The sequence below is a fragment of the Lates calcarifer genome, linkage group LG10 (genome assembly GCF_001640805.2).
Source record: "Lates calcarifer isolate ASB-BC8 linkage group LG10, TLL_Latcal_v3, whole genome shotgun sequence".
Lineage (NCBI taxonomy): Eukaryota > Metazoa > Chordata > Actinopteri > Centropomidae > Lates > Lates calcarifer.
This window is the reverse complement of record NC_066842.1, coordinates 10,335,161-10,362,855: the sequence shown is the minus strand read 5'-3', so window position 1 is coordinate 10,362,855 and position 27,695 is coordinate 10,335,161. Positions and strand designations below refer to the sequence as shown.

Genomic DNA, 27,695 nt, shown 5'->3' with positions numbered 1-27,695 from the left:
AAAAAACACGCCGCACTGTTTCTCCATCTGTCATACAGAGCATAGACAGATGAGGAGCCTGACATTTTTACATAACAAACAATTTATTTCAGTGGATTCAACATGTTGGCACATTATTTGTAACAAGAAACATATATTTTGAAGAAGTATATTACATTTCCATCTAATCCTCTGTGCTGAGTGAGTGATTCACAGAAGTCCAGAGTTTTTTTGATTACACTTTCACATTTTCACAGGGCCATAACAACAAATGAGGACACATCCTCAGTATTGTTTCTGAGAACACAATTTTTAAAAAATATTCTACATGTGGTGGGTATATCATTGTTTCATTGAAATATGTTTTAGACTCTCTATATAAATTTGACTACTTTTAAGGCAACAAAATTAAAGATAAATAAATGATTAACTGTTTCCCCACTAGGAATGGTATTAACACTGCAGTGTGCTTTGAAAAATAAAATTCAGGGCTGCGATGATTATTTTCATCGTGGATTGAACTGCCCATTATTTTCTTGATTAATCTATTAATTGCTTGGTCAATAAAATGGTGAAAACTGACCATGACAGTTTCCCAGAGTCAAAGCTAATGTCTTCAAATGTCTTGTTTTGTCCAATCAACACTCCAAAACCCTAATACAGTTAATTCAATAACATATAAAGCAGCGAGAAAATAACTGAAATGATCAATCAGTTATCAAAATAACTGCCTGTACATTTTTTGTTGATCATATAATGGTTTAATCGACTATTACTTGAAAGAATAAACAATAAAAGGTGCACATGAGAGACATGACCTCAGACTTTCTTCTTTACATCCTACCTGTGGCTCTACATCTTAAATATTTGGCATACATTGTTTAATAAAAGTGTTTACATATTCATATATACAATAACAGCCACAGGCCACTGGCTTATGAGTCAGTCATGTGGAGTGAAAGGTCAGAGGTTGGCCGTGTCAGATCCTGGTCAGGAAGCCCAGATGAAGACTGTTCGGCACCTGGATCAGCTCCAGAGCCTGAGAGGATGGGCTGAAAGGAAACGTGACCTGGAAACGATAATCTGTGTCCAGCATCAGCTGAGTGGACCCTTCACGATCCTGTAGTAATGACTGCAAATGAGAGCAGGCCATATGTTTAACAAAGTGCAAGTAAGGCTGACTGCATTCAAATTTGAAAATGAACAACAGAGCTCACCTGAACTTTGCGGACAAACGACGACGTCACCCTTTTCTCAAAATCATCGATGGGTGTGTATGAATTCAAAATCTTGACAATCTATAAAACCAAAGAGTTTTGTTTTACTGTACCGTGATGCTGGAGTTTATAATATCAAAATGCATCTTAATGAAGTACCTGAACAGAGTTGAGTTCAGTGCATTTTTCAGTGATCTCCTTGGCGTCCTCATCTGTGGACTTGTTCACTTGCAGAAGCCAGGCAGCCTGAGACAACGGCCTCAGAGTATCTATAGCGTTAGAGCTTTGAAGGTCCTTCTCCTTTAGCCACTCCTCCAGGTAACTGATATTACACCTATGGAGAAAAAAATGCTATGAAACTGAACTGTTTTTCATCTTTTAATCAGTTATCACAAACACAAACACTGACCTGATCTGCATCCCCTTCCTGCAGGAACACATGTCTTTGCGGAGCATGATGTTGTTGAGGGTGGTAGCACCCACTAGGAAGAACATTTGTTTGACAGCCTGTTTGATGAGGCCCTGCTCCATGCCATGTTGGGTCATGGTGAAGTGGAAGACACTGAGCTGCTGAATGATAGAGGAGATGGTGTGGGTGTCCGAGTCCTCATAGATGCTGTTGGAACGCTTCCTGAAGCCCGTTGGCTTCATGCTAGAAATCCCTTGTAAACTCTCGTGCTCCAACATACCGGGTACTGTATGTCAAGATGGTGAAGAAGCACATTTTAGAGCACTCGTAAACCATGGTCAAAATATGCATGTGACGGTGATGGACAGTGGAAAATACCAATTGCAGGTGTGAGGCTCTTTTCCATGACTGTGATAAACTGATGGTAGATGTGGATGGCCAGGTCACTGAGAATCTGTCTGTGCTCTGACAAATCAAAATTCTGCAAGCAGTTCTTTTTCTGGCGGGGAGTGTTTTGTTTCATAAACTCCTTTAGTGAACAGACGGAGTGAAAACAAAAAGAATGTCAAAATATATCTGCTACTCTACATGACAGACAAAAACCACAACAGTGCAACAGAGTTAAACCATACCTCCTCCCCACTGTACTGCTTCAGACAGTTGAGCAGCTGATACGTGTTTGAGAGCCAGAAGGACAGCAAGTCAAAGTCTTTGTGGTGACTCTGAAACACAAAAACAGCAGCTGTGTTTTGTTTTCATTTATTTTCAGCAACTCAAGTTATATATTCTACAGCAATGTGACATTTTATTTTATATATCCAACTTGTAAATCTTACTTTCCTTCCTGCCTTTTATCCTTCTTAGATCACCGATATATCAAAATCAGATTACAAGAGCAAACTAAACTGATGCCAAATTACTGCATAACCTTAGATATGGTCATGAATGATGCAGTGCAGATAAAGGCTAATAGACATATAATTAACCTCACCATGATGACCTTTTTGACAGCACTGATTATTGCATTCATGAGAGATTTGAGTTTGACTTCATCGTTCAGGTAGTCAGCATGGCGAACACACATGAAGAGGATGTAAGCCGGCAAACCCGGGATCATGTTGACCACCACACCTTTAGGCCTCAGGTCTGTGGGCAGATTGTGACATGTTTGAGGGAGGATATGCATTCAGTAATTTATTCTCTTATTATGATATCTGTCTGTTTATGCCTGCTCAAACTCACAGACGATCCAGCCTAAGCCAACACTGGGAGAAAAGCAGACATTATATATTATATATATTATAGATAAAGTACTGAGGAAGAATACCCAGAATGATGTTTTGAATGAGCCTGGGTTCATCCTCTCTCTTGTACTCCAACATGCCGAGGTAATCTTTAGGAATAGCAGGCGAAGATGTTTGCTTGGCTGTGTGAGAAACAATGAAGTAAAGTTAATGTGGAGAATTTCAGATTTATTTGACAGGTCACACCTACAAGCCACAACACTACCTTTCTGTGATGTCTCAAGGCTCTTGATTTGATTCTGGAGTCTCTTTATTAATCTGTCTCTCTGATCGAGCTGCTCTTCAAAGTCCTGGAAGGAAAAAGCAAAAGTTGTTACTTTCTTTCTTCGTGCACTTGAAATGTAATCCTCAGCCTTTTCTTTCTACGCGTACCATGTTCTCAGCAGTTAACCGTGAAGTCTCCTGTCTCAGTTTGCTCTTGGCTTCACTCTCCATCAGCTGCTGCCTCTTTAAGTGATCATTCTCCTCTTCCAGCTCCTCTATTTGGCCTTGAAGCTCCCTCTTCACCTCCTCCAGCTCTTCAGCTTTCTCCTCAAAGTACCTAAAATGCAGCAAAAATCACTCAGAAATGACAACCCCATCTTCAATCAAGAAACAAGACTCTAATCTGAGTGTATTACATGCGTTGTGAGCTCTCTTCTTTAATCTTCCTTTGAAGAACGTTGGTGATCTCCTCCGTTTTTTCTGTCAGATGACATGGGGGAAAAAATAAACAAAAGAACAAGTGAAATACTGATGTAAAAAAAAACATCTTGAATTTCTTAGACAAAAAATACTACAGATCTAACCTGCTAATTCTCTCTTCTGTTCCTCTACATGAGCCTCCAATTCTCGTTTTTGTCTCTGCACCTCTGAGACCTGCAGTTTCAGCTCTGGTATAACCTGTGGACCACATTCAAATAAGGGAAAGCACAATCACGCTATATTCTGCACCTCACCTATCCTAAAAAAAAAAAAAAAAAAAAAATCATCAAAAACACACCGAGTTCTCACTGCTGAGCCTGGACACTTCTTGGCGAATATTCTCATTAACATTACTTTTCTCCTGGAACAAGTTTTGCAGTTTGCTGTTCTCATTTTGTAGATGGTCCACTTTCAATTTCAAACCCTCCAGTTGGGTCTCATAGGTTTCCTTCTGCTCCCTCTGGTGGCTTTCCAGTATTCTGCCATCAAAGGTGGAGAAATGTTTAACAGGGTCAAGCATATGCAGGGTGGTCACACTTGTACAAAACGTAATGCAGTTGATGTTCAAGGACTGTTGCGGGTGACAGCAAAAATATAGACCTGGTAGCTTTCTGTAGGCCTTCAAAGGCTGCCAGCAAATCTTCAACTTCATAAATCTTCTCAGAGTCATCTGGAGTTAGCCTTCAGAGAAACAATGTGAGAGATGACATTTCTAAATGAGATGTGGAATAACTACATGAGAGAAGGAAACCTAAAATATTTAGATTACCCTAAAAGAACCTCCTCTTCAACAACACCACCAAGAAGCTGTCTCGTAATCTCAGTCATTTTAGCTGCAGAAAAATATTTAGGGATGACTTCATTTGTGCACTCACATGAGGTCTTAGCATACTTTTAATTAAGGTTCACTAAATATAAAAAAGCCTATACCTCTTGCTTGTTCCGACTGCTGCTTCATCTTCCGGTCCATGTTATTTCTCTGATTTTGCAGGTTGTTCAGATCTCTGCGCAGCTCAGGAATGACCTTGACGTGTTTGGTGAGCTGGATGACTTGTTCCTGCAGGTCAGAGTTCACCTGACCTCCCTCCTCTATCTTTCTGTGCAGACTGACTCTCTCCTCTTTCAGTCTCTTAATCTCACCTTTCAGAGTTTCCACCTCCTTCTCGTGGTCCTGTCTCTGGATCTCAATGTTATTCTCAGCAATCCTGCCAAGAATACTCTCATCAACGACCTGAGTAACTGAACAGGCTGCAAAAAACTAGACTGCACATCTCCATTACTTACTTTCTAAGCCTTGCTTCATTTTCTTTCTCATCCAGAAGATTCCTCTTTATTTGATCAAAGCTCTCTACAAGAGTGTAAAACTGGTCATAAATATGGTTCAAGTAGTATTGTACAATAAGTAGCAAACCCTCTGATCTTTACTCATATTACCTTTGGCCTCTTTTGTGGAGGTTTCAAACTTTTTCTCCAACTTCTGCTTTTCAAGGATTAGTACATCTATCTGCTTTTGAAGCTGTGCAATTGTCTAGAGAGAGAGAAAATGTGTTTTTTAAAAGCTCATAATGTCTGCTGCAAAGACACAAACAACTGTATTAAATAGTTGAATTAATTTCAAGACTGACCAGAGTAGCATCCTCTTTCACTTTCTTCTCTCTTGCCTCTAAAGATGCCTTCTGGTTGGTTGATTTTTCCAGCTGTGCCTCCACACCCTGAAGTCTGTCCACAGTTTGAGAGTGGGTGTTGGCCAAGCTGGTCAGTCTCTCTACCAACCCACGGTTCTCTTTATTCTGTAGGGTTACAGGAATTCATGTATCTTCAATATCTAATATAAAAACCACAGCTAAAATAACTTTGGAAGAATCTTTACCTGCTCTTCAATCTTCTTTCTGAGCTTCTGCACTCTGTACGAAAGCTGAACATTGAGCACCAGGCGACGCATGGTTTGAAATCGCCGTCGAGCCAGCCACGCTCTGGCATACTTCTGGAGAACCAGGGCTTTCTGCTCTTCCATCATCTGACAGGCAACATAGAGATGGTGAGGCATAAATCTCATGTGATGACATTTTGTATTTTCATTACACACTGAATTATAATAATGACCGATTAATAATCAATTACTGACCTTCTTGTATCGTTTACGGGCAATCCAACCTCGTGTGAAGGCCTGGATGGTGATAGAAGCGAGACGGACCACCTGGTAGATCTGTCTCATGCGGTAACCTCTGAAGTGTCTCTGAATCACCACTGCTGCCCAGGCTTGCTTCAGTGTTGCAGCAGTGACTGTTTTACTGGAGGTTTACAAAGTAAACAAGTAGGTTTAAATATTAAAATCCTAGTCAATACAATGAGGAACATAGGACATCAACAATATTAAAGAATGCTTCTAACCGGACTGTCCTCTTCCCACGGATGTACTGTTGGAGGATGATGGCTGCTTCTCTCATGCGCAGGTACTTCCTCCTCTGGCTCCACCCTCGAACGTGTTTCTGGATGATTATGCAGGCTCCTCGAAGTCGGTCCAGACGCAGCTTTTCTAGATAAGCTACCTGACCAGCTCGAAAGAAGATCTTTGTCCGACCAAACTTGTACTGATTGGGGTCCTGGAGATCAAGTATGATAAAGTGATTCACAAACATGGAGTGCACATTAATGCATGACAAGGTTGTATTTAAAGGCAGAATTTAAAGTGGCAGCTGACCTGAATCAACCTCTGCAGCACAATCTTGCAGGTCTGTTTCTTGTCATTGAGGTCCGCCTCCTGGTACAACATTAGGATACTGTATCGGCTGTAAAACTCAATGTATGTCCACCTGCAAACAAAAAGCATATTGGCCATTACAAAACAACCAACCAAGATATGTGAATTTTTGAATTTGGCTGTTATAGAGCCACATAGTCAAGAATCACCTGGATGGATAGCTCTGTGCACTGATACGGATGGTTTCAAGGACTCCACAGGCTCGCAGCTGCTGCACTACCCTGCTGGAGTCATATCTTAAAATACAAGCAAACACTCACTTAAACCAAAAATACAAACATATGCCAATGATTCAGTGAACCATTTAGACAGAGTGGATCATGTCAATCATAGTTTCAGTACTCACTCAAATGGGAGTTTTTCATCATTCGGCTTTATGCAGCGCACATAGTGTGGGGTGGTAGCATTCAGTGTTTCCATCAGTAAGGAAAGGGAGCTGCGAAACTGCATTTGACCACAGAGTTCATGAGAAAGACTAAATGCAAAATACAAACTCACTTGTATTCTGTACACACATGCAAACACAGATTTGGAGCGCTAATAATCTCCAGTGAGCAGGAACAGAGTAAACATTTTCACCTTATCTCCCACAGAAGTTCTCAGCTGTTTATTGGCTGGTTTCACCCCAGGCCTGGCAGGCCTCACTTTGACGCCTTTACTGGTCACAGTGCTTTGTTCCTCCTCTTGGAAAAAGCTGGCCAGAAAAGGAAACTGATAACAGGAGAATTATGTCAAAATTAGAAAAACAGTGCTGTATGGAACATCTCTGATAAAGCAGAAACTTTGATTTGTTTATGACCATGGTGGTGCATCAGAAGATTAAAAGATAAAATAAAATATGGCCTTTGATTACCTTACTGGCTCTCATAATGTCCACTAGTTCTTCATAGAGAGCGTCTCTGTTCTTTTCAAGAAAACCTTTGCACTGATACTCCACCTGTTCAGGGAAATAGGCTGACATTAAAAAAGACATCTGCCAGGAATCCACCAGCGTTAATGGTTAATAACATTAGGAGTCATTTTTGTGCTCCATTATTGGTCTTTAAGGGTCATCAGACTCCACCTTGTCTGCAAAGTGTTGTATCACAAATGCCTCATTTGATAACCTGGGTTTCTCAAACAGAGGATTGGCATCCAGGTAGTTGTACAACTTTTGCAGCCAGCTTTGGTCAGTGCCCTGAGGAAACTGTAAAGTAAATGGATGCATGTATAGGAGGGAGAGAGATGATTACAAATGCAGTCATGGGAAAATAAAAATCCAGAACTGAATAATCTCACTGTGTAAGTCCAAATCTATTCAATCTTACCAAACATTCTTCATCAAGCAAGTCAAGGATCCCCATCTTTGCTTCAATCAGGTCAATGACTGGCTGATTGTCATAGAAATCTATCAGTGTCCATGGGATGTCCTCTTTCATGTACTCCTCTTGCTCCAGCTTGAACACATGCTGAAAATAAAGAGGCACAGCAGAATGATGGTCTGAGTTGATAAAGTGGAGTGTGTGGTGTTGGACTATGATTCTGGCTGATGGTGTTACATACCAAGTTGAACTGCTGCTGAAGCTTTTCATTTGCATAGTTGATACAAAACTGTTCAAAGCTGTTGATGTCAAATGTTTCAAAGCTGAGGACAAAGGACATTACGTTCATATCAAAGACAGCAAAAAAGGCTTGAATATATCAGAAAACGATAAATGTGTTGTATCATTACCCATAAATGTCCAGAACACCTATAAAAGCGTGCTGCTTTCCTGGGACCTTAAGAGCTGTATTTATCCTGTTAATAATACAGTCAAAAAGGTGGGCATAGATCTGCTTGGCTAAGGCATCTCTGGCATTTACTGCTCGCTTTTTGGGCATTGGCTTCACCACTGTCTCAGCCACCAGAACAATCCTCCGATGGCACAGCCAGCGCACCAGCCCCTCTGCGTTCACACCCAGCAACTCACAGAAAACTGCCAGGTGTGGATCACTGGGCTGGAAAGATATAAAAATGAAGTTTTGCATTTAACCTGGTTAATGTTTGAAGTACTAATGCGTAGCACACAAAGGAGCAATTTAAGGTCTGGGGAGTTATGACTCACACTAACTGATGATTTGTCGTCTCCTGAGTTTCTGATCTCCACGTTCCCCAGATGCAGAATGGCTGCCAAAACTTTGAACACGTCTGACTGAAAGTCCTCCTTCAATCCTGGAGAGGCAGCAAGAGGACGGTAAAGCTAACAACTCAAGTCACATTTAAAGCAAGTTACAGTCTGACAGCTGAAGCACTATTTACCCAGCAGTGAAAAGGTCTGGCGAGTCTCGTCCATATCTTTCTTGTCATCTATACCTTCGATAGTGATGTCACCACCCATGCAGGTATACCGGAATTTATCTGCGCTCACTGCAGGTAAAAATAATAGATCATTAAGCAAAATAATCCCACAATAAATACATGTACAACTTTAAGACGTCTGTTCTAATGAGATCAGAACAAACATCACAGCAATAAAATACTATAAAAGCTCCATCTCAAACATGCAGCATAAACCCCAAGTACTGACACTCACACAGTCTTAGGTTCTTGAACTCTGGCAGGTGAGCACAGGAACACATCTGGTAGAAAATGTGATAGTTCCTCTCATTGTCTGCCTGAATAAAACAGAAAATCATTATTATGGATCAGACATAAGCACAATAACACACAGCAACATCTTCATTTTGTACTCTACCTGAAAAACTACTCTAGATTTCTCTAAGAGGTACGTCCTCATGTTCGCTCCGATGATCCGGTACTTCCTGTCAAAGCTGATCTCTGTGTATTTCCCAAATCGGCTACTGTTGTCATTCCTGGTGGTCTTTGCATTTCCTATTGCCTGAGACAAAACCAAGGCCATTAGAGCTCTTTGCTGACGATCAGAAAGATATTAGTTACCTTAATTAAACAATGGGTTCATAAAAATGGAAGCGCATTATTCAACTTTTTCACAGTGCTAAAAAATCACCAGTTTAGCGGAATGAACAGTTATGCGCTGCCTTGCAAATAAGGCTTCTGGTCCAGTAAAATCATACCTCTGTTACTGGATTGGATGCCAGGACTTTGTCTTCTACTCGAGTCTTGCTGCCAGATTTGCTTACAACAGCAAAATACCTCATAGCGTATCGAGCAGACACTGTTTTACCGGCTCCAGATTCACCACTGACGATAATAGACTGGTTCTTGTGGTTTCTGAGACAGGAAAAGGTGTAGTATGCTGTAATAACAACACACTATATTTGACTTTATGTGACTGTCTGGGGTGATATTTACCTGGCCATCTGTTTGTAAGCCTCCTCTGCCACTGCAAATATATGAGGGTCCATGTCACCCATGTTCTGGCCTGAGTAGGCATGAATGATTGCATCTCCATAGATAGGAAGCTGCTTGTATGGATTTACAGCAACCAGTATAATACCTGAAAATGAGGAAACAACACAGGTTGAGGCAAAAGCACAAAGTGCAGACAGCCTACAGCTCAGTGGATATAGTTCAGCAGTTAAAAGCATCTTGCAACTGTACCACAGTAAGTATAGATGATTCTGGACTCCACAAATCGCACTCTGAGATTGTGCAGGACAGCAGGTTCATGGAGGTAGCTGAGAGCAGTGAGGTCATTCTCCCCGACCAAGATGTCTGGGTTGCGAAGAGGAGGGAGCTGTGGTTTTGACGGGTCAACGGGGTAGTAGTGCTCCTTTAACAGAGACAAGTTATGTAAAAGAGTCAGGACAGCTGTTTTTTCCACAACCATAAACCCACTACAGTTTCATGTGATGGTTTTATTAGTCCCATTTTTACTTACTGTGCCATCTTCAAGGAGCAGTTCAAGAACATTATCTCCAAAATGAAAATCTCTCATAATCTCGGCTGATTTCCACACATGTTCTGCATCTGGGATCCACACTCGGTTGTACTTAGAGTGAAGATTTCAATGGTAACATGTTAACAAGTAATCAATACCTTCTTATGAAATTATTAAAAGATTATTTAATACATTTGCCTATGCAAACTTTAACTGGGTAAACTGTGAGGACTTTTATTTTTTTTTAAGTTATAATGGTTTATATTCTGATAAGATTTACATTTAAAAAGTTTAACAAAAGTAAGACAGCTGAGCATTTAGACTTTAAATTCACTGGGGCACAGCCTCCTCCACATCTCTGCAACTTCCTTAACAACTGACAAAGTTTCCATATGTCTCAGTAACTCAGTAAGTAGCCTAAGGAGATATTAACTCTACTGTAATAGTGGCAGGGAGCTTTTCTCTTACCTCGGTGTACAGTTCCAACAAAGCCATGTTCATGCATTATTAGTGTAACTTCTCTTGTCTCTATATTTGTTTATCACCTGTTGTATCACTGTACTTTCCAGGTTACCAGCGAAATTCCTCCCTCTCCCTCACAACTATGACAATCACCAGTCACGTTACACAAAATTACATCACTCTTCCGGTCTTGATTTTCAAAATAATACTCATTGAATTTATTCAAAAGGAAAGCACCTGTTGTTTTAATATTTTTCTATGTAGACTCTTACTCTTATGTATTTACTTTTACTTTACTAATGTTTGCTAGTCTGATTTTTGTTAATGTCACTTGACGATTTACCCTTAGTTGGATTCAGGTACAGCTCATTTAATGTTACCCTTATTGACACTGATCAATAAGGGATGTGGTTCCTATACAGATCTGGGGCTCTGATACATAACTTGGGGATAAAGGAGAGGGGAACAATTATTACTTCTGTTACACAAACTGCGTTCTCTGATGTTGGATCCTCTGTTGAAACCGGATACTCCCACTTCTCCAGTCCTCTAAAATCTTTCAAACAACAATCAGAGAGAGAAACATCACTGAGGCCATGACCTGAAATGTGGGGTCAAGCCGACACACAGAAGGATTGAGCCGCAAAAGTATGAATTTTAAACGTGATAAACCTGAAGCTTTTATTCTGAAAGCACCATCGCTCATATCCCAGGTTTGTCTCGTCTCTTCCTGGATGCCTTGTCGCTCACCTGCTGCGGACTTTGACTGGTTGACTCCGCCCTCCCCGTCTTGTGACAACGGCTCGACAGAGTGGGTGTGCTCGTTTGAACAAGAATTCTGTCAACAAAAGAAACCGGACACAGATCTCAGCCAGCTCACCATGTGTGAACACAGTGCAGTCACAGCTTTGCCACAAGTAGTTAAGCAAAAATGATTTTTTTTTTTTTTAAAGTAAATACTTCACCACCTTATATCAACTTGACCCACATTATCAGTGGACTTGCAAAACTGAAACGTTTTAGAGGACGACTTTTACAAAGAAACACATTAACACATTCCTACTGTGCACAGCTGCGAAGAGGTTAATAATTAATGCTTTTTATGCATTTTCATATGTTCAGCATTTCAAAATACAGAGCAATGATAAATATGAAAATATAAAAGATGTTCTAACAGCACAGAGTTGAGTGTGTGGGGTCCAGATTATTACATAGATTGTAGTTTGATGCATCAGAGGGATATATGTACATTTTATCATCTGAATGAATTACTAACTCAAGTCTGCAACTCTGCTCCCACAGAGATGAGGGTTACAGTGCATTTCCTGTTAAATACAAGATATTACATCACTGTGTGTCAGTTAATGTATTATAATTAAAATATTCTACATATACTTTGGAAGAAAAACACTGAGCTTGATCTACAAGACCTACAACACCTCATGAGGTAGTGAAATCCTTTGTGCAGTGTTCTCTTCTGGTATATTATACGAGGCTTCTTTCAGTACTACCCAGAGTTCTTCTTTAGATTTAGGCCTTAGGTCTTTTATTTATTTCTCTGTCCAGATGACCCCATACTGCCTCTATAATATTCAGGTGTGGACTCTGTAGAGGCCAGTCCATGATTTATCAGCGGTTTTTCCAAACCAGGACAGACCCTCTGCCATGTTTCACTGAAGACCACAAGCACTCATTCTTCCATCTCGCTCCAACTTCTCTTCTCATGGTTATGGTTCATTGAAGCACTCAAATGCATAGTTTTCATCACTTTTGTGATGTGAAAGGTTCCTTACTTGGCTTTAAATAATACAGCAGGAAAAATCACACCCATGAATGAAACCATGAGTTCACAAAACAGCATCTACACCTGTGTCAACAAAACATCAGAGGCCAGAGATGACCTTTAAAAGACATTTTTTGCATATTCACTTATCATAACTCTTTGGCGATGCAGGGCTGAAAAGCTAATATATGGAAGCATATAAACAACATGTCCTCATTTTGCTGCAGCACAGAACTACTGAAAACATTACAAAAGGTGGAAACTTTGGTGAGAAAGTTTTTACTCTGCAGAAGTCAGAGAGCAAGGTGTGTCAGAGGTAACTGGTCTAGATGCGGGTAAGGAAGCTGAGATTAAGACTAGCAGGGATCTGGATCGTCTCCAGAGCGACAGAGGAGGGTGTGAAGGGGAGGGTGATGGAGAAGATCTTCCTGGCATCCATCATCAAAGTGGACGACTCAACTCTGTCTTTCAAAATATTCTAAAATATAAAAAAAGGAGATGTAGTAAAATAAGTTGAAAATAATGTTACTGAACATAAGTATAAAGTTATAGTATAAAAGAGTATAAAAGAGGACTGCACTCCTGCCCACACTAGCAAAACTTTCCAGCTACTCACTTTAATAGTTGTGATGAAAGTGGTCGACACTCGCTCTTCAAATTCAATCACTGGCGTGTACAAGGTCAACACTTTTACAATCTGCCAAGACAGACAAACAATAATCAAACACTGGCACGATATTATGTCTACAGATTTGGGGGGCTGAACCTTTAATGACGACGGACCTGTGCTGTGGTGAGGGCAGTGCACATGTTGCAGATAGCTTGGGCGTCTGCCTCTGTTTTCTTCTTGATCTGCAAAAGTTGTGCAGCCTGTACAAGAGGCTCCAGAGTCTCCTTGGCACCGCAGTCTGCCAGCTCTCTCTCCGCCAACCACTCCTCCAACTGCCAAACATTGTACCTGATCCCAGAGGCATCGGGGAAACAATTCAGATTAAATCAAGGTACTGCCTAGGTAAGCCCCCCATCATCAGTTCAACTACAATAATGAAAATACAACGAAAGAAAAACAAATGTTTGTGTGTTTGTGCGATTTTGTTTTACTATATTCATGAGGTCTGAAAACTGGTATGTAACTACACTGGTCCAATAAAATAATGGCCACGCTTCGTGCAGATGTCTTTGAAGAATTATATATATATTTTTATGTCTCTCTTCAGTTGACACCATGAAAGCTACGACAAATAAAGACATAGGTTTTTTTTAAGCATACATCTCTTAAGCTAAGGTCCATTGATAGCATGCCCAAACACACCAGCAATGTTAGCGTGTGCGCCTCTCAGACCACATGTAGAATACAGTTATTTTGGGCTGTATTGTCTTTGCTCTGTTTCCACATTGGTTTCTGACCCATAATGCCACAGTCCTTCTCGCCCCAAATGTTGATCATGTGACCCAGTTACACACAAATTTTAAAATAAAACTCTATATAGAGAACACACAATTTTAACTAGCCACCTTTTTGAAGTGATACATTTTTTTCCATATATCATTATGTTAAATCATAGTAAGGAGGTTGAATTTTCCAAAATACCAATTATGTCAGGCAAAATTTAGGGGAAATGCATATAAAATGCTTAAGATATGTAAAATATTTCTATTTGATGAAATGGTGTAATGGAAAATCAGAAAACAATGGAATCTTGATTTTTCCATTCACTGTGAATATCATATGGATTAGTTTAAACTAGGTGTTGAAACAAGTGCACACAGTATATACTGTATATGTGATAAAATGCTACTTTTGTGTAAAAAGGGAGACTTGTAATACTAATAATGTTACAAAGAATTATGGTCTTTCCAAGTTTGAAATTCAGACCTTTAATTACAGTACTCTGATCATGCTGGCAGTCTTAGATACCACCTGAGAAAGCTGCCTAATATAAGCAAAGACCAACAAACTCCAATCCACACTTCCACCTTCCCTTCTAATTTAACTGCATCAAGTACAATATCATGACCAGTGTGTGTTCCTTGCTGTACCTGATCTGCAGGCCTTTACTCCACGAGCACATGTCCTTTCGCAGCAGCAGGTTGTTGAGGGTGACCGCACAGATGATGTAAAACTGCTGCTTTACCACCTGCTTAATGATGTCTGAGTCCATCCCATGCTGACTCATGGTGGTGTGGAAGAGGCTGAGACGCTGGAGGAGGACTTCCACTGTAACAGCGTCCTCCTCTGGGAAACTGGAGCTTCTCTTCCTCAGGCCTGTTGGTTTGGACCCCAGAACTCCCTGGATTGTCTCATGCTCCAGCATGCTCGCCACTACATAAAACACGTTAATTGAGGGGTAAAAACAATTTATGTTGTTCTGTTATGGTCAGAGTTCTGAGGAACACAAAGTTATTATACATAGTAAGATTATGTCTCCTCACCTATAAGGGGCTGCAGGATGTCTTCCATGCATTTGATGAGCTGCCGGTAGATTTGAATGGCCAAATCCCCAAAAACCTGCTGATACTCTGACAGTTCAAAGTTGATCAAGCAGTGCTCATTCTGCTTAGCAGAGTTGTGCACTGTGAAGACCTACAGTACACAAAGGTTGTACAGACATCCAGGGTTAATAAAGGCACATGTCCAGCTGTAAAAATAACTCTGGCACTAAATGTTTTCGGGCTTACCTCATCTCCACTGTACTGCTTCAGACAGTGCATTAAGCGGCATGTGTTGGCCAACCAGAATGACACTACTTCAAAATCACCTCCTCTTCTCTAAAAAAAAAAATAAAAAAAAAAAATCTGTGTCAAAATGAATTCAAGAGAAACACAATTTGCTTTATTCACACAGATCAAAGTTATATACTGCACCTTAATGACCCCTTTGATGCTGCTGATGGTGGAGTTGAGGAGAGTGCTGACTCTCTGATCATCGTTCACACTGTCTGCATATCGCAGGCACATGAAGATGATGTAGGCAGGAAGCCCAGGAATTAAGCTGACTGCTACACCACGAGGCTTCAGATCTGAGAAGATCACAACATTTCAGCAAAATACTCAAATAATGTGTCCTCTATCTATCAAAAACATATTCATGCAATTATAAGAGCTATAAACATACCTATGACCAGATTCTTAAGGAAGCGGCTCTCGTCACCCTCCTTGTACTCCAACATGCCCTGATACTCTTTCTCCTTGCGGGTGATATGAACTGCTCTGACAGGGGCGTTCATTGCGGAGGCATTACTCTTTTGCTGAGCGCTCGCTAAACACAGCAGGGACACAATATGAACAATGACAGGATTAAATTAAATTAAAGCTGTGCTAATATCATTGAGAAAATATACTGTGCAAACATAGTCAGCAGGATGTGATTACCTTCAAAATCTTCAACTTTTTTCATGTAAAATTTAAGTTGTTTTTTCAGCTTGCGTATGGTTTTGTCTTGTTTTTCTTGCTGCTCCATGAGTTCCTAAAATCATTCAAACATATTAAATTACAAAACACTTTCATACATGGCATAGAATTGTGAATATAATAACCTAGTAACTGATAAGAGGCAGAGAGCCTGAGTTTCTGGAAAGCCAGGGAGTTGACCCACCAGGTTGTCATTGGTGAGCCGTGTGATTTCATGCTTCAGGATCATCTCAATTCGGGCATCTTCAGGCAGGAGGAGGCTCTGAGCCAACAGCTTCTGGTGCTGCTCCTTTTCATCCTTCAACTTGCTCACCTCCTCAAGCAGCTTCCTACATTTCTCATTGTTAACACGTTCCTGCTCCTGCATCTGGAACTCCAGGAGTCTGGAGAATGGAGAGAGGAGAGACAGCGTTCAGTTCCATATGGCATGAATCTGCTTGAATGCACAAACCAACAACAGAATATTACTTCAGTACCTATTGGTCTCTTTCAAGCCTTCATAAGCCAGCCACAACTCTCCATCTTCATTCAGCGTGTGGATGTCAGTGGCTCTGAGGAGGAGAATCAGAAAATGAAGATGACACATTACTCCTGATAGATTCAAACAATAAGTTTCTGCAGGATTCACCAAGTTAAACCTAAGACTTATTAATACCAGCAAGCAGTTTTACCTGTCAACATCTTGAAATGAGGGAATTTCAGTGAGATCTAATTTCACACTTCCTCCCAGTGCAGAGTCCTAGAGTTCAGTACAAATGGAATAATTTCTTATTAATGTCAAACGAACAATTTGTTGGATCAAAGCAATGAGAATAAAAACAAATGTAATTTACTTTCTTACCTTATGTTTAAGAGCTTCTTGGCGGACCATGTGAGAACGAAGGAGCAGCACTTCCTCTTTTCGCATGTCCAGCTCCTCATTGGAAGAGCTGAGTTGTTCTAGCAATATGTTGTAGGGCATGGAGCCAGGGGCAGGAGGCGCCACTTCACTATTCTCACTGGTCAGAGACTTTCGCAGCTCATTTAGATCCTGCTTCAACTTCTTGTTCTCAGACTCCAATTCTTGCCGCTGCATTAAGACATTTAAAGAAACAGACAAATCAAACATCTAGAATTTAATTCTCTATTCACCTTTCAGTATTTCAATACAAAGATAAGTTATCACAGACCACTGTTATTAGGAATAGCTGTTCTTTGTGAACAGTTTCTTTCGGGAATATTGGAACAGATTTTGTTTGGACCCAAATATATGTACCTGACCAAGTCATACCTTCAGTGTTTCCAAATCCAGTTCTGTTCTGCCAACAGTTCTCTGCTCCTCCACTTCCTTTTTAGAAAAAAATACACATAATGTATCAACCACAAATATCAGTGAAAAACAACTAATTGTTTACTGACACAAAACTCTTCTATCTGTATCTGTATCTACATTTTCATTTCACCAGAAAGAAGCATGATTGGTGTTTCAGTGCATACTTTTGCCTTCTCTTGTTGGGCTTCTTCTTTTTTATCTAGCTGCTGCCACAGTGCCTGTTTTTCCTGCTCCAGATCCTTCACTCTTCTCTGGAGCTTCAAAAGGACAGGCAGGTCCACTGAGGGCTGGGTCTCATCCTAACATAACAGAGCAAGCATTGACTGATGAATCTCTCCATAACTTATGTAACTAGAATGCAGCACTAATAGGATTATAACACAGACAAGACCATAACTGTTCCAAGGAATGAATGTCCAGTTCCCTGTAAGTACCCTGTAAATCACACACATCAAGAATTCCTTTATTTGTGGCACTAATAAAATGTTACCTGTAGGCTGCCGTACGTCCTTCTTAAGAGCAACCATTCTATCAAATAAATTGTGTGAATTCAGGTGGTTAGGAAACACTAACACCCACAAACTTTGTAATCTAACTAGTTACAGTGATCTTTTTATGGTAAGCATGTGAAGAATGACACCCCATTTGCTCAAGTCTGTAGATAACACCAATTTTTCCACCACAACAAACATTTTTCCACCATGAAAACTTAAGAATTCCTTGTAAATGACTGTGCTCAAACCACACGGCTGCTAGAATTTGTCAGTACTGAAAATACAAATGTTTTGCCTCCACCTCTAAGCCTACAGAGGGTGAGGGGTACAGACTGAAAAACATACATTTTGGGAGGGGTATAAGACAATTTTGATTACGGACCATGATATTGTGTGGTTTAGTAAATTACCTCTGTTTGTACAGAGCTGTCTTCTCCATCAGTAGAGCCTAAGCTCTGACTGAACTCAGATGAGTTACTGCTGTAGTTAGAGTCTGTCCTCTTGTGACCAGGTTTGCTTGTACTCTGGTTATGTGTGGAAAAAGACATAATAAAACATGTTACAGGAAGTATCAAGGCCTAAACTAAACCTTTAATATTCACTTGGAACTTTTCTTGGTTTCAGTATGATCTATATCAGCATGCAAAAAAAGTTCTGTGCAGCTAATTAACTTCTCAGTTAAAATGATTCTGGTTTGTGGCAGCAGCTTGAAATCACCATGTTACTTAAATCTATGAATCAAGAGGTATCAAATGACAACTCGTGTTGCCATCTTAAAACTAAGTGAAATTAGTTCCTCACAATGTTGAAGTCCATCTCTTCTTTCAATTCTTTATGCCGTTCCTCCAGATGCAGATGTTCACTCAGCAGACTTTGGTAGCGAGAGCGTTCTTCAGTTAAGTCCTTCTCCAGCTGTTTTGTATTTTCAGTGTTGGTTTTAATCTCTGAAACAAAACAGTTTTGTTTTATTCATTTATTCTGAATTTAACCACTACAAGTCAGCTGTGAAGATTTAAGGTGGACTGCTCAGTACCTGTCAGCTGCTGGGCTTGTTCATGGATTAACATGTTAAGTTCATCTTTCTCACTGTTCAATGAGCTGTTCCTCATATTAAGCTCTTCTACCACCTGATTGTGAGAGAAGGCAAAGTCACGTGTCTTTATTCCCGTTTGTCATGGCTCTTCGGGGTTTGAAACTAACAGCAACAAACCAAACAAACCTACTAAGTTCATAAAATACACAGAGCAAAAATGTCATTATTATGTCATTAATCTGAATTATTATCATTCCAGATAATTAAAGAAAAACACAACATAGAAAATTCTGCCAGGCAGTCAAGTTGGATAACTTTAAATTGCTGTGTAGTCAGCCTACCTGTTGTGTCTGCTCCTTGTAGAGCTTTGTCTCCTCTTCCAGGTCTTCCTTCTCTCTGCGGATGTTTTCCAACTCGTGCTGAAGGAAGGAGAGCTGCTCCAGTAGAGAGGGAAGTGTTTCTGCTTTGGCTCTGGCCTCCTGCTCTGATTTACGTAGGTTTTCGATCTCTCTGCTCTGTCTATCTCTCTCAATAGTCTGGGTCTTCTCCACAACACTCAGCCTCTCAGTGAGCTCTCTGTTTTCTTTTTGCTGCAAGGGGAAATACACACACATGCTGTGCATGTGATACGACAACTCCCAATGACCCAGTGTTTCTCCAACAACATTTTTCTAACAATGATTTCAGAGTAAACAACAATTCATTAGACAAAACTAGACACCTATACTCTCACAGTACTCACCTGCTCGTTTATCTTGTGCTGCAGCTGCATAATCTTGTTCTCCATGCCAAAGTTGAGCTTCTTAAAGTGCTCCACAGAGCGAGCCTCCACTTTCAACTTCTTTAGTTCTTTCTTGGCCCTCATGCGACGCACACAGCTCTGCAGCAGGATGATAGCTCCCACAGTGTGTCTGTAATGCTGTCTAGCCAGCCAGCCTCTCACCCACTTCTGGATGACCATAGCCTTTTGCTCAAACATCAACTGTGTAAAAAAAACAAACAAATATAGTTTATATGTGAAATTGCAATGACAAGACTTGCATTGTGTGTTAGAAAGAGGTGAGGTGAAAATCCATGGTCTTTCTGTACACAATTTTGGATTCTTTCTTAAACTCAAAGGTAGGATTATTTTTGAACTGCATTAACACTGCAGTGACTCAGCATTTCATACGTGCTGCCAGACCATTTCACAGTTTCAACCATAAATATTCAACATGTGTCCTGGTCAGTTTCCTGTTGCGGTGTATTTGAATGACATTAGCTGACAGGAAGTAAACACAGACCTGAGCTGTTGCCTAGCAATGTGCTGTACTAAAGTGTAAACTCAGTCAAAAAAAATCTCTATTCATATGACAGCAATCAGATCTCCAAAACAGTCCAATGCACTCTGTGTATTGGTGCCACAAGCCTTCACTACCTCAACAATGTAAAAAGCGGAACCTGGCACATCTGGACTTCCTTTGAGCAAAGAACACTTCAACATTATGTTCAATAGGGAATTCCTGTTTTCTTGGTGGCACCTGTTAAATCCAATTGTGGTTACTGCAGTAATCAACAATCCAGTTCTTCCATGGGTTGAGTAAATTTCTTTAAAAACCCTCTAGAACTACAGTGTATGAAACAAACTCAAAAAGGTATGGCAGGCAAGCTAAAATCAAGGCTTATATTTATATGGCCTTCTGGGATTAAGTTAGCAAAATCTAGTAAAGGAGACACAAGTGTGGAATTATTTTTAATTATAACTTATATCATTTCTAAACTCCTCCAAATTGTTTAGCAAGTTAGGTATTACCTTATAGTACTGCTTTCTAGCCATGTAGGCCCTCAAGACGCACTGAATGGTGATAGCTGCAGAGCGCTGCTGCTTATAGCGTCTCCTAGTTGCCCACATACGCACGTTCCGCTGAATGACAACAGCAGCTCTGGTTCTTCGCAGGAACTTAACATAACTAACAGAAAAAACACATGTCATAGATGTACTAGAAAAATTTCTACAACCTCTTATTCTGCTTTTGGTTAACATCTCCACTCACCAGCGTGCCTGGTGGCCCCGTACGTGTCTCTGAATGGTGATGGCAGATTCCTTCATCCTCAGGTACTTTTTGCGGGCCAGCCAGCAGCGGATAGTCTTTTGGATGCGGACACAAGCCATGCGCAGCTTGTCTGAACGCAGCTTCTCCAGGTAAGCCACCTGACCAGCCCTGAAGAAGATCTTGTTTTTGCCAAACTGATACTTATCCTGGTCCTTGGGACAAAACACAGTGGTGTATGTAATATGTCATATTTTAGTGGGATGAAAGTTATATTTATTTTATCACTGACAATATGGAAATGCTTTTATATAATTCTGACATACCTTAACAAGGTTTGCTAGCAGATTTTTGCATGTCTGTTTTTTATCAGAGAGAACATCCTTTTGTTTCATGAGGACCCGATACCGACTAAAGAATTCTTGATAGGTCCATCTGCAATATTCATATAAAGTTGAAAAGATCATTTTTATATCATATAATTATGTGTGGAACTACTCATGGCCCTGTGCACCAGCTGATGTTGTTGATACGCTACCTAGATGGGAAGCCTGCTGCTGAGATTCGGATTGTCTCAAGGACACCACATGCTCGAAGCTGCTGCACTGCCCTGAAAGGGTCCATGCTTTATAAAAGATAACACACAAACATCCGTTACAAAAATGAGTGTAGTATTCGTTCATCTGAGCTTGTTGTAAATAACCATGCAAGACAGAAGAGTGAAATAATCTTCCTCACGTGAATGGAGTTTTATGGTCATTTGGCTTGATGCAGCGTACATAGTGAGGAGTTGTAGCATTTAGTGTGTCCATCAGCAAATGTAGAGACTGTCGAAACTGTGTAAAAACAACAAAACCTTGATAACTGAATATGGCAAGACATACGGTGGAAAAATGTGCATGAACATTCATTTTATGTGTATGTTTATGTGTAGTATAATGTTTAGTCACAATCACTCAGGCAAAACTGTTCAATTATTCAGCTTTCCCAGGTTTTTCATGAGGATGGATACTGTAACTGTATTACCAACTATCACCACTAAATGTTCCTGCATTTTAAGCTCTCACCTGCAGTCCAACAGTCTTCTTATTATCCCTCTGACTAGCCCTTCCAATGCTGCTAGTGGGTTTGTTTGAAGAACCTGTCGCCTTCTCATCATCTTCAAACAGCTTCAGCAGCAAATCAAACTGAAAAGATCAGACATCAAAGTAGCAGAACACAAAGCCGTCATTGTACAGCAGATGGCAGTGTTTCTAAAACTCAACAGTGGGTGTATTTCCTCCAATAGTTGTGGTTGAACAATTCTAGGGTGTGTGCCTGGGACTTACAGCACAAAAATACTTGTACAGTCATTTGCTCTTGGCTTTTTAGCAGTTGAAGAGGTCCTGACATTTAATGACACTGAATGCATGTATTTCGTATTCTGACCACCACAAAGACTGACAAATTGAGAGGGACTAATATTATAAACAGTTGATAAACTATTTCACCTTGCTCTTTTTCAGTGCATTTATCTGCTCCTCATTGACCGTGTCCTTGTTTTTCTCCAGGAAACCCTCACACTGGTACTCCACCTAGGCACAAAGCAAAAGGTCACACAGTGTTACCTTGAGTAAAAGGGCAAAGGTCATATTCGTCATCCAGAGTCTGAAGAGGACTGACTAGTCCCGCTTTAATATTTAGAATGATTAAACATTCAAGGAGAAGGATAGAATTTGGATTTTGCCGACAAACTAATTGCAGTTTCACACTTCACTCTCTTGGTGCTCTTGACCAGAAAACATGAGTCATCCATCCATCCGTCCATTTTCCACACTGCTTGTTCTGTGCTGGAGGGGAGTTAGAGCCTGTCCCAGTACACACTGGGTGACCTGTACACATTTGGACTGTGGAAAGAAACCTGGACACCTGGAGAAAACTCCACACAGGAAGCCCCACCTCAGCATGAGACATATAATTGTGGGCAGTTAAATACCTTGTCTGCAAAGTGGTGGATGATGAAAGCTCTATTTGATAACCTGGGTTTATCAAAGTGAGCATTCTGCTTAAGGAGGGTGTTGTACAGCTTCTGGGCCCACGTGTCATCACAGCCTTTGGGCATCTGTGGAAAGAGGAAGAGCTGACACATCAGTTAGGCATGGCATTACTCATAACCTCAAAACACAACATGGTGGAGAATCCTCCAGTGGAAAGTTAGTTAGTTTTTTTTTTTTTTTTTTGGAGGGGGGGGCGCTAAACCGGCATTTTACCTTACATTCCTCATCCAAAAGGTCCAAGACACCCAGCTTGGCCTCGATGAGGTTAATGCATGGCTGGTTGTCATAGAAGTCAATCAGTGTCCATGGGATCTCCTCTTTCATGTACTCCTCTTGCTCCAGTTTGAAAACATGCTGGAAGGAGTGATAGCTAAAAATGATTTACACGCACATTTTGACTAGAAAATGAACGTGCTGAGCAGGAAAACACACATACCAGATTGAACTGCTGTTGAAGTTTCTCATTGGCATAATTGATGCAAAACTGTTCAAAGCTGTTCACATCAAATGTTTCAAACCTGAAAAAAAAAATCAAATTAAAACAACGTGTGGGGAACAAAAATAAAAAACCAGGGGCAGGGGGACAACGTACCCGTAAATGTCCAGCACACCAATGAATGAGTGCTGTTTGGCTGCAGATTTTAAAGCATTATTAATCCTGCCCACAATCCAGGTAAAAAGTCTGGCATAGATGTGTTTAGCTAAGGCATCTCTGCCATTGACTGCATTCATTTTGGAGACAGGCTTCACATAGGTTTCAGTGGTCGTCTTGAGTTTCCTGTGACATAACCAGTGGGCCATTTCTTCACAGGGCACCCCCATCAGCTCACAAAACACCATCAGGTGAACATCATCCGGCTGGAAATACATTAGCAATAATTATCTTACACAGAAAAAAAATTACACATCCTCAGTACAGCATTTGGACATACAATTAACCAAATATTCTTGACAAAATCTCAGTTCTCTTGTTGTGTCCTGGTGTAATCAGTATTTACCAAGATGCTGCTTCTGTCTGCTGACTGATCTTTCACCTCCACATTGCTAAGATGGAGAATAGCTGCCAGAATTTGGTAAATTTCCATTTGATCACTTTCACAGATTCCTGCAGAACAATAAAACAATAAATTATGATCAATCATGCCAGGCAATCCAGAAACAAAATGTCCATGGAAATACTGTCTATTCAAATTCAAACTTTACTACAATGCAACTAACACTCACCTAACAGTGAGAAAGCCTTCCTGGTATTGCACATCTCTTTGGCATCATCCACTCCATCTATTACTGGGCTCTGACCCTGGTTAGTACAGTGGAAGTCATCTGCGCAACCTTCAAACATTAAAATATTGCACTAATAAAGACTGATCCGTTACAACTGCCATTGCAGTTGTTTGTTTTTTAAACATTTCTAAATCATGATGAAAGAAAACCAATATTTCAGAGACTCACATACCTAACTTGAAGGTTTTGAACTCTGGTAAATGTGAAGAGGCACACAGCTGATAGAATATATGGTAGTTTCTCTCTCCATTGGCCTAAAGGTAGTGTAAATAGATGTAAAATGAGAACCAAGTAAATAACAACTCAGTCAAACTGAAAGCTCTTTCAACTGTAGATGCATGCATGAATAACAAGATGAGAGAGAGTTTCAAATCAATTAACTGCAAGGAGAAACACAGAGGATGGAGAGATAGGAAGGGCCACATTGAGACCCTGAGCATAGTCACCAAAAGACAGCAAGTTAAATCCATGGCAAATTACCTGAAACACAACTCTAGACTTTTCCAGCAAGTAGGTTCTCATGTTAGCCCCAATTATACAGTGCTTCTTGTCAAACCCAATCTCAATGTACTTCCCAAAGCGACTGCTGTTGTCATTCCTTGTTGTTTTGGCATTCCCAAGGGCCTAAATAAAATATACATAAAAATATCAACAACCTTTATCATTATATGATTCTGTTCTATCTTCCGGTAGTGGCAAATGTTACCTCCATGATGGGGCTGGAGGCAAGAACTTGCTCCTCAACCCTGGCCTCACCAGCTGAGCAACTGACCGTGGCAAAGTAACGCATAGCGTACTTAGCTGAGACCGTTTTGCCAGCCCCAGATTCACCGCTCACTATGATAGACTGGTTTTTCTCATTCCTGCATGGAATTGTGATAACATACAAACCAAATATCAACAAAAATGAATTTAGAGAATCACCATCAAAGAAAGTACACATTTCAATTGCTTCAAAATTTAAGATGTGTCAAAACCTGGCCATCTGTTTATATGCCTCCTCTGCCACTGCAAATATATGGGGGTCCATGTCCCCCATGTTCTGCCCACTGTAGGCATTGATGATGTCAACTTCATAGATAGGCAGGCTCTCATAGGGATTGATGGCAACCAGGACAATTCCTAAATACCACAAGGAGAAAAATTCTTGGTCAGATTCTACACCAATATACATTTTGGTGTGTGTTCCTTTAAGAGCTGTCTGTGCCACAATAATCAGCATAATGTACTGTAGATTATGTGCACAGTGAGCAGGGCTCCAAAGTCTACAGTGACGGTGATAGTTTGAGTCAAAGGAGATGAAGCTCATTACCGCAGTATGTGTAGATCAACTTGGAGTCAATGAAGCGCACTTTAAGGTTGTGCAGCACTGCTGGCTCATGGAGGTAACTGAGAGATGTAAGATCATTTTCCCCCACCAGGATGTTAGGATTTCTTAGTGGTGGCAGGCTGTTGGTTTTGGGGTCTATTTTGTATTCCACGTCCTAAAAATAAGTCAAACAGGTGGTTAAACACAAAAATATTAGCAGACGTACATCATGTCAAAGCAATCTAGCAACCACTGTGGTTCCCTTGTTCATGTTCACTCATGATAATACTCTGGCCTTATTTCCATACCTGGAGTGCATGCCCAAACTTGACATCACAGCTGCAGGTAGCAACAGCGCAGAGTAAAACTTTTTAGCCACACTACTTGTAATCCATCACTCCACCTATTTTGAAGCCAGTATGTAAAATATGCGTCTTATATTAAAACTTTTGAAGAGTTGTAAAAAGAGGCAGACAAGATGTTTGTCTTGCCTAAGAATACATGTGCATTTACCAAACATCACAGCTGCTTTGAATATTCCCACAGCACATGAGATTTATGAGGCTCTGTTGCCAGTGTTCTTGTGGAGAAATGTGTTCATGGCACAGAACATCACACACCCATTTCCACCTCAGTGATTACGTGTGTGTGTGTGTGTGTGTGTGTGTGTTGCATTTCCCTGCCTTACCGTGCCATCCTCCAGCTGCAGATACAGCGTCAGGTCGCCGGGAGTGTAATCTTTGATAAGCTCTGCTGACTTCCACACTTCTGCTGCATCTGGGAGCCATACACGGGCACACTGATGGACAGAGGGGAAACCGGGTCAGAGCCATTCAACCACTGCGCTTACAGTAACAGTCTTTTCCCAGACTACACCAAAACAGCAGTGACATGTACCTCTGAAAAATGGCAGGGTAGCTAAGTTCAAGTCAGCAGACAACGGTCATGCGTATATAATGCGGATGGATACGATGTATTTCGAGTGTCAGACAGATAAAAAAAACAATAAATAATGAACACAAAAGCTGTTCAGTAGATACCTGTAAGTGACTGGCACCAGTAAAGCACTTTTCTCGATACAATTAATGAACTGTAAACTACCGTTAGCTTAAGAAAACCGCTGAATGAGCTTGACAGCCGACACAGACTAACAAAGTTAATATACCTACCTTGGAGTAAAGTTCAGAGGCTGCCATGTCTTTGAACACGTTCAGAGAGCCACCAGAAACTTTCTCTGCCCGCAGAGAGAAGGGTGACACATCTTACCGCCTCCTAGAGTAGAGGAACATTAACTTTTCTGAGCTCCTGTCTGCTTGGTCCCCAGCCGTGAGCAGAATTCAACTACCGCTGCTTCATGGGTTGTCAGTCAGCTGCGCGTGCCTCGACACGTTTCGTTCTCGTGCGTCTTGAGTGCCTCCCAGCGGCCAGTGCGCTCATGTCATCTAAACCCACCTGAGTTGGGGAAGGAGGAGGCCAAGGAGGTGTCAACATTACTGCCATGATACAACATGTGCATTATTAACACACATAGGAACAGACCACACTACCCATCAGATCTAATTATTTTCTTATTGGAGGATCGTTTCATCCAGAATTAAAATTAAAAAGGTATGATTATGCTAGAGGACTGTGACTGTGGTATTTTTGCTTTTATTCTTAATTTCTTTATCATCATGACTACTATTTCACATCAGCATGGCCACATTAACCTGCAGAGGGAGAATGGGGGAAAAAAATGTTGTTGTACCTGTAATGACCCTCACTGTACATGGTAGTTTCATTATTACCTAACTCAGAGCACTCTAAAGCTGAAACTATTACTTGGTTAATCAGTTAGTTGACTGACATAAAATTAATTTACAGCAATGTTGCAATGTTGACAGTCCATTAATTTTGAAGTTTCCCAGTTTTCAATGATGGTCAACTCTACACCTTTGGGTATTCAAAGGTTTCACAGAATAATGATGGGTATTTTCCAGTATTTTCTGACAATATACACAAAGGTCAAAGTTTAATTTGAAGTTCAAAGCAACTGACAGTGCTTGACAGAGTGATAGATAACCGGGACGGTGCACACATCGTTATCATGCTGTTGTGATGAACTACAATCAGGATAAAAGCTAAAGTTCATACAATTACTGAATTAAAAGTTTGAGGAGTTTAAATGGTGTTTTTTTTTTTTTTCAAAGTGAAAAAGTTATGGCTTCATTCATGGGTCATAATACATTGGAATAACTCATCATCACATACTGGTAAACTTGCCTTCCTCAGGCAGCCTAAAGAGATCACGTATTTTAACTGCTATTTTTAAACTTCACCCTAACCATGGATGAAGACATAGTTGTTTTTTTTCATATTAGCAATTC

The 27,695-nt window shown here is 40.6% G+C and overlaps 2 protein-coding genes across 3 annotated transcripts; both read right to left on the bottom strand.

Moving 5' to 3' along the window:
* Positions 1-717: 717 nt before the first annotated feature.
* Positions 718-10,803, bottom strand: myo5c (myosin VC). Of its 2 annotated transcripts, XM_018666342.2 has the most exons (40): positions 10,644-10,803; positions 10,176-10,286; positions 9,896-10,067; positions 9,647-9,791; positions 9,409-9,565; positions 9,069-9,212; positions 8,907-8,988; positions 8,633-8,740; positions 8,439-8,545; positions 8,066-8,331; positions 7,897-7,978; positions 7,662-7,802; positions 7,418-7,540; positions 7,208-7,291; positions 6,934-7,065; positions 6,701-6,798; positions 6,504-6,590; positions 6,295-6,406; positions 5,985-6,196; positions 5,719-5,884; positions 5,464-5,610; positions 5,219-5,383; positions 5,028-5,121; positions 4,878-4,941; positions 4,524-4,798; positions 4,363-4,426; positions 4,194-4,274; positions 3,892-4,072; positions 3,698-3,791; positions 3,530-3,593; positions 3,282-3,450; positions 3,115-3,199; positions 2,933-3,031; positions 2,597-2,751; positions 2,238-2,327; positions 1,984-2,134; positions 1,606-1,891; positions 1,356-1,530; positions 1,197-1,277; positions 718-1,111 (listed from the first exon to the last, which is right to left on the bottom strand). In XM_018666342.2, exons 1-40 carry the CDS (start codon positions 10,674-10,676, stop codon positions 959-961), a joined length of 5,235 nt encoding a protein of 1,744 aa, XP_018521858.1. In that variant the 5' UTR covers positions 10,677-10,803; the 3' UTR covers positions 718-958. The 2 variants fall into 2 exon arrangements, with proteins under 2 accessions (XP_018521858.1, XP_018521859.1); XM_018666343.2 differs by lacking the exons at positions 9,409-9,565; positions 9,647-9,791; positions 9,896-10,067; positions 10,176-10,286; positions 10,644-10,803 and having other exon boundaries at positions 8,907-8,984; positions 9,069-9,182.
* Positions 10,804-11,304: 501 nt separating this feature from the next.
* Positions 11,305-26,691, bottom strand: LOC108876676 (unconventional myosin-Va). The gene is made up of 40 exons (XM_018666339.2): positions 26,499-26,691; positions 26,018-26,128; positions 25,333-25,504; positions 24,998-25,142; positions 24,727-24,883; positions 24,501-24,644; positions 24,193-24,274; positions 23,961-24,068; positions 23,735-23,841; positions 23,329-23,594; positions 23,173-23,254; positions 22,950-23,090; positions 22,676-22,801; positions 22,191-22,274; positions 21,768-21,887; positions 21,439-21,536; positions 21,239-21,325; positions 21,027-21,135; positions 20,704-20,915; positions 20,463-20,619; positions 19,413-19,652; positions 19,012-19,260; positions 18,671-18,764; positions 18,439-18,581; positions 18,048-18,161; positions 17,308-17,442; positions 17,102-17,158; positions 16,673-16,900; positions 16,503-16,570; positions 16,308-16,382; positions 16,016-16,214; positions 15,793-15,886; positions 15,536-15,679; positions 15,286-15,440; positions 15,100-15,189; positions 14,854-15,004; positions 14,461-14,743; positions 13,204-13,378; positions 13,037-13,117; positions 11,305-12,898 (listed from the first exon to the last, which is right to left on the bottom strand). The coding sequence occupies exons 1-40, from the start codon at positions 26,523-26,525 to the stop codon at positions 12,746-12,748; spliced, it is 5,463 nt and encodes a 1,820-aa protein (XP_018521855.1). The 5' UTR covers positions 26,526-26,691; the 3' UTR covers positions 11,305-12,745.
* Between the last annotated feature and the right edge of the window lie 1,004 nt (positions 26,692-27,695).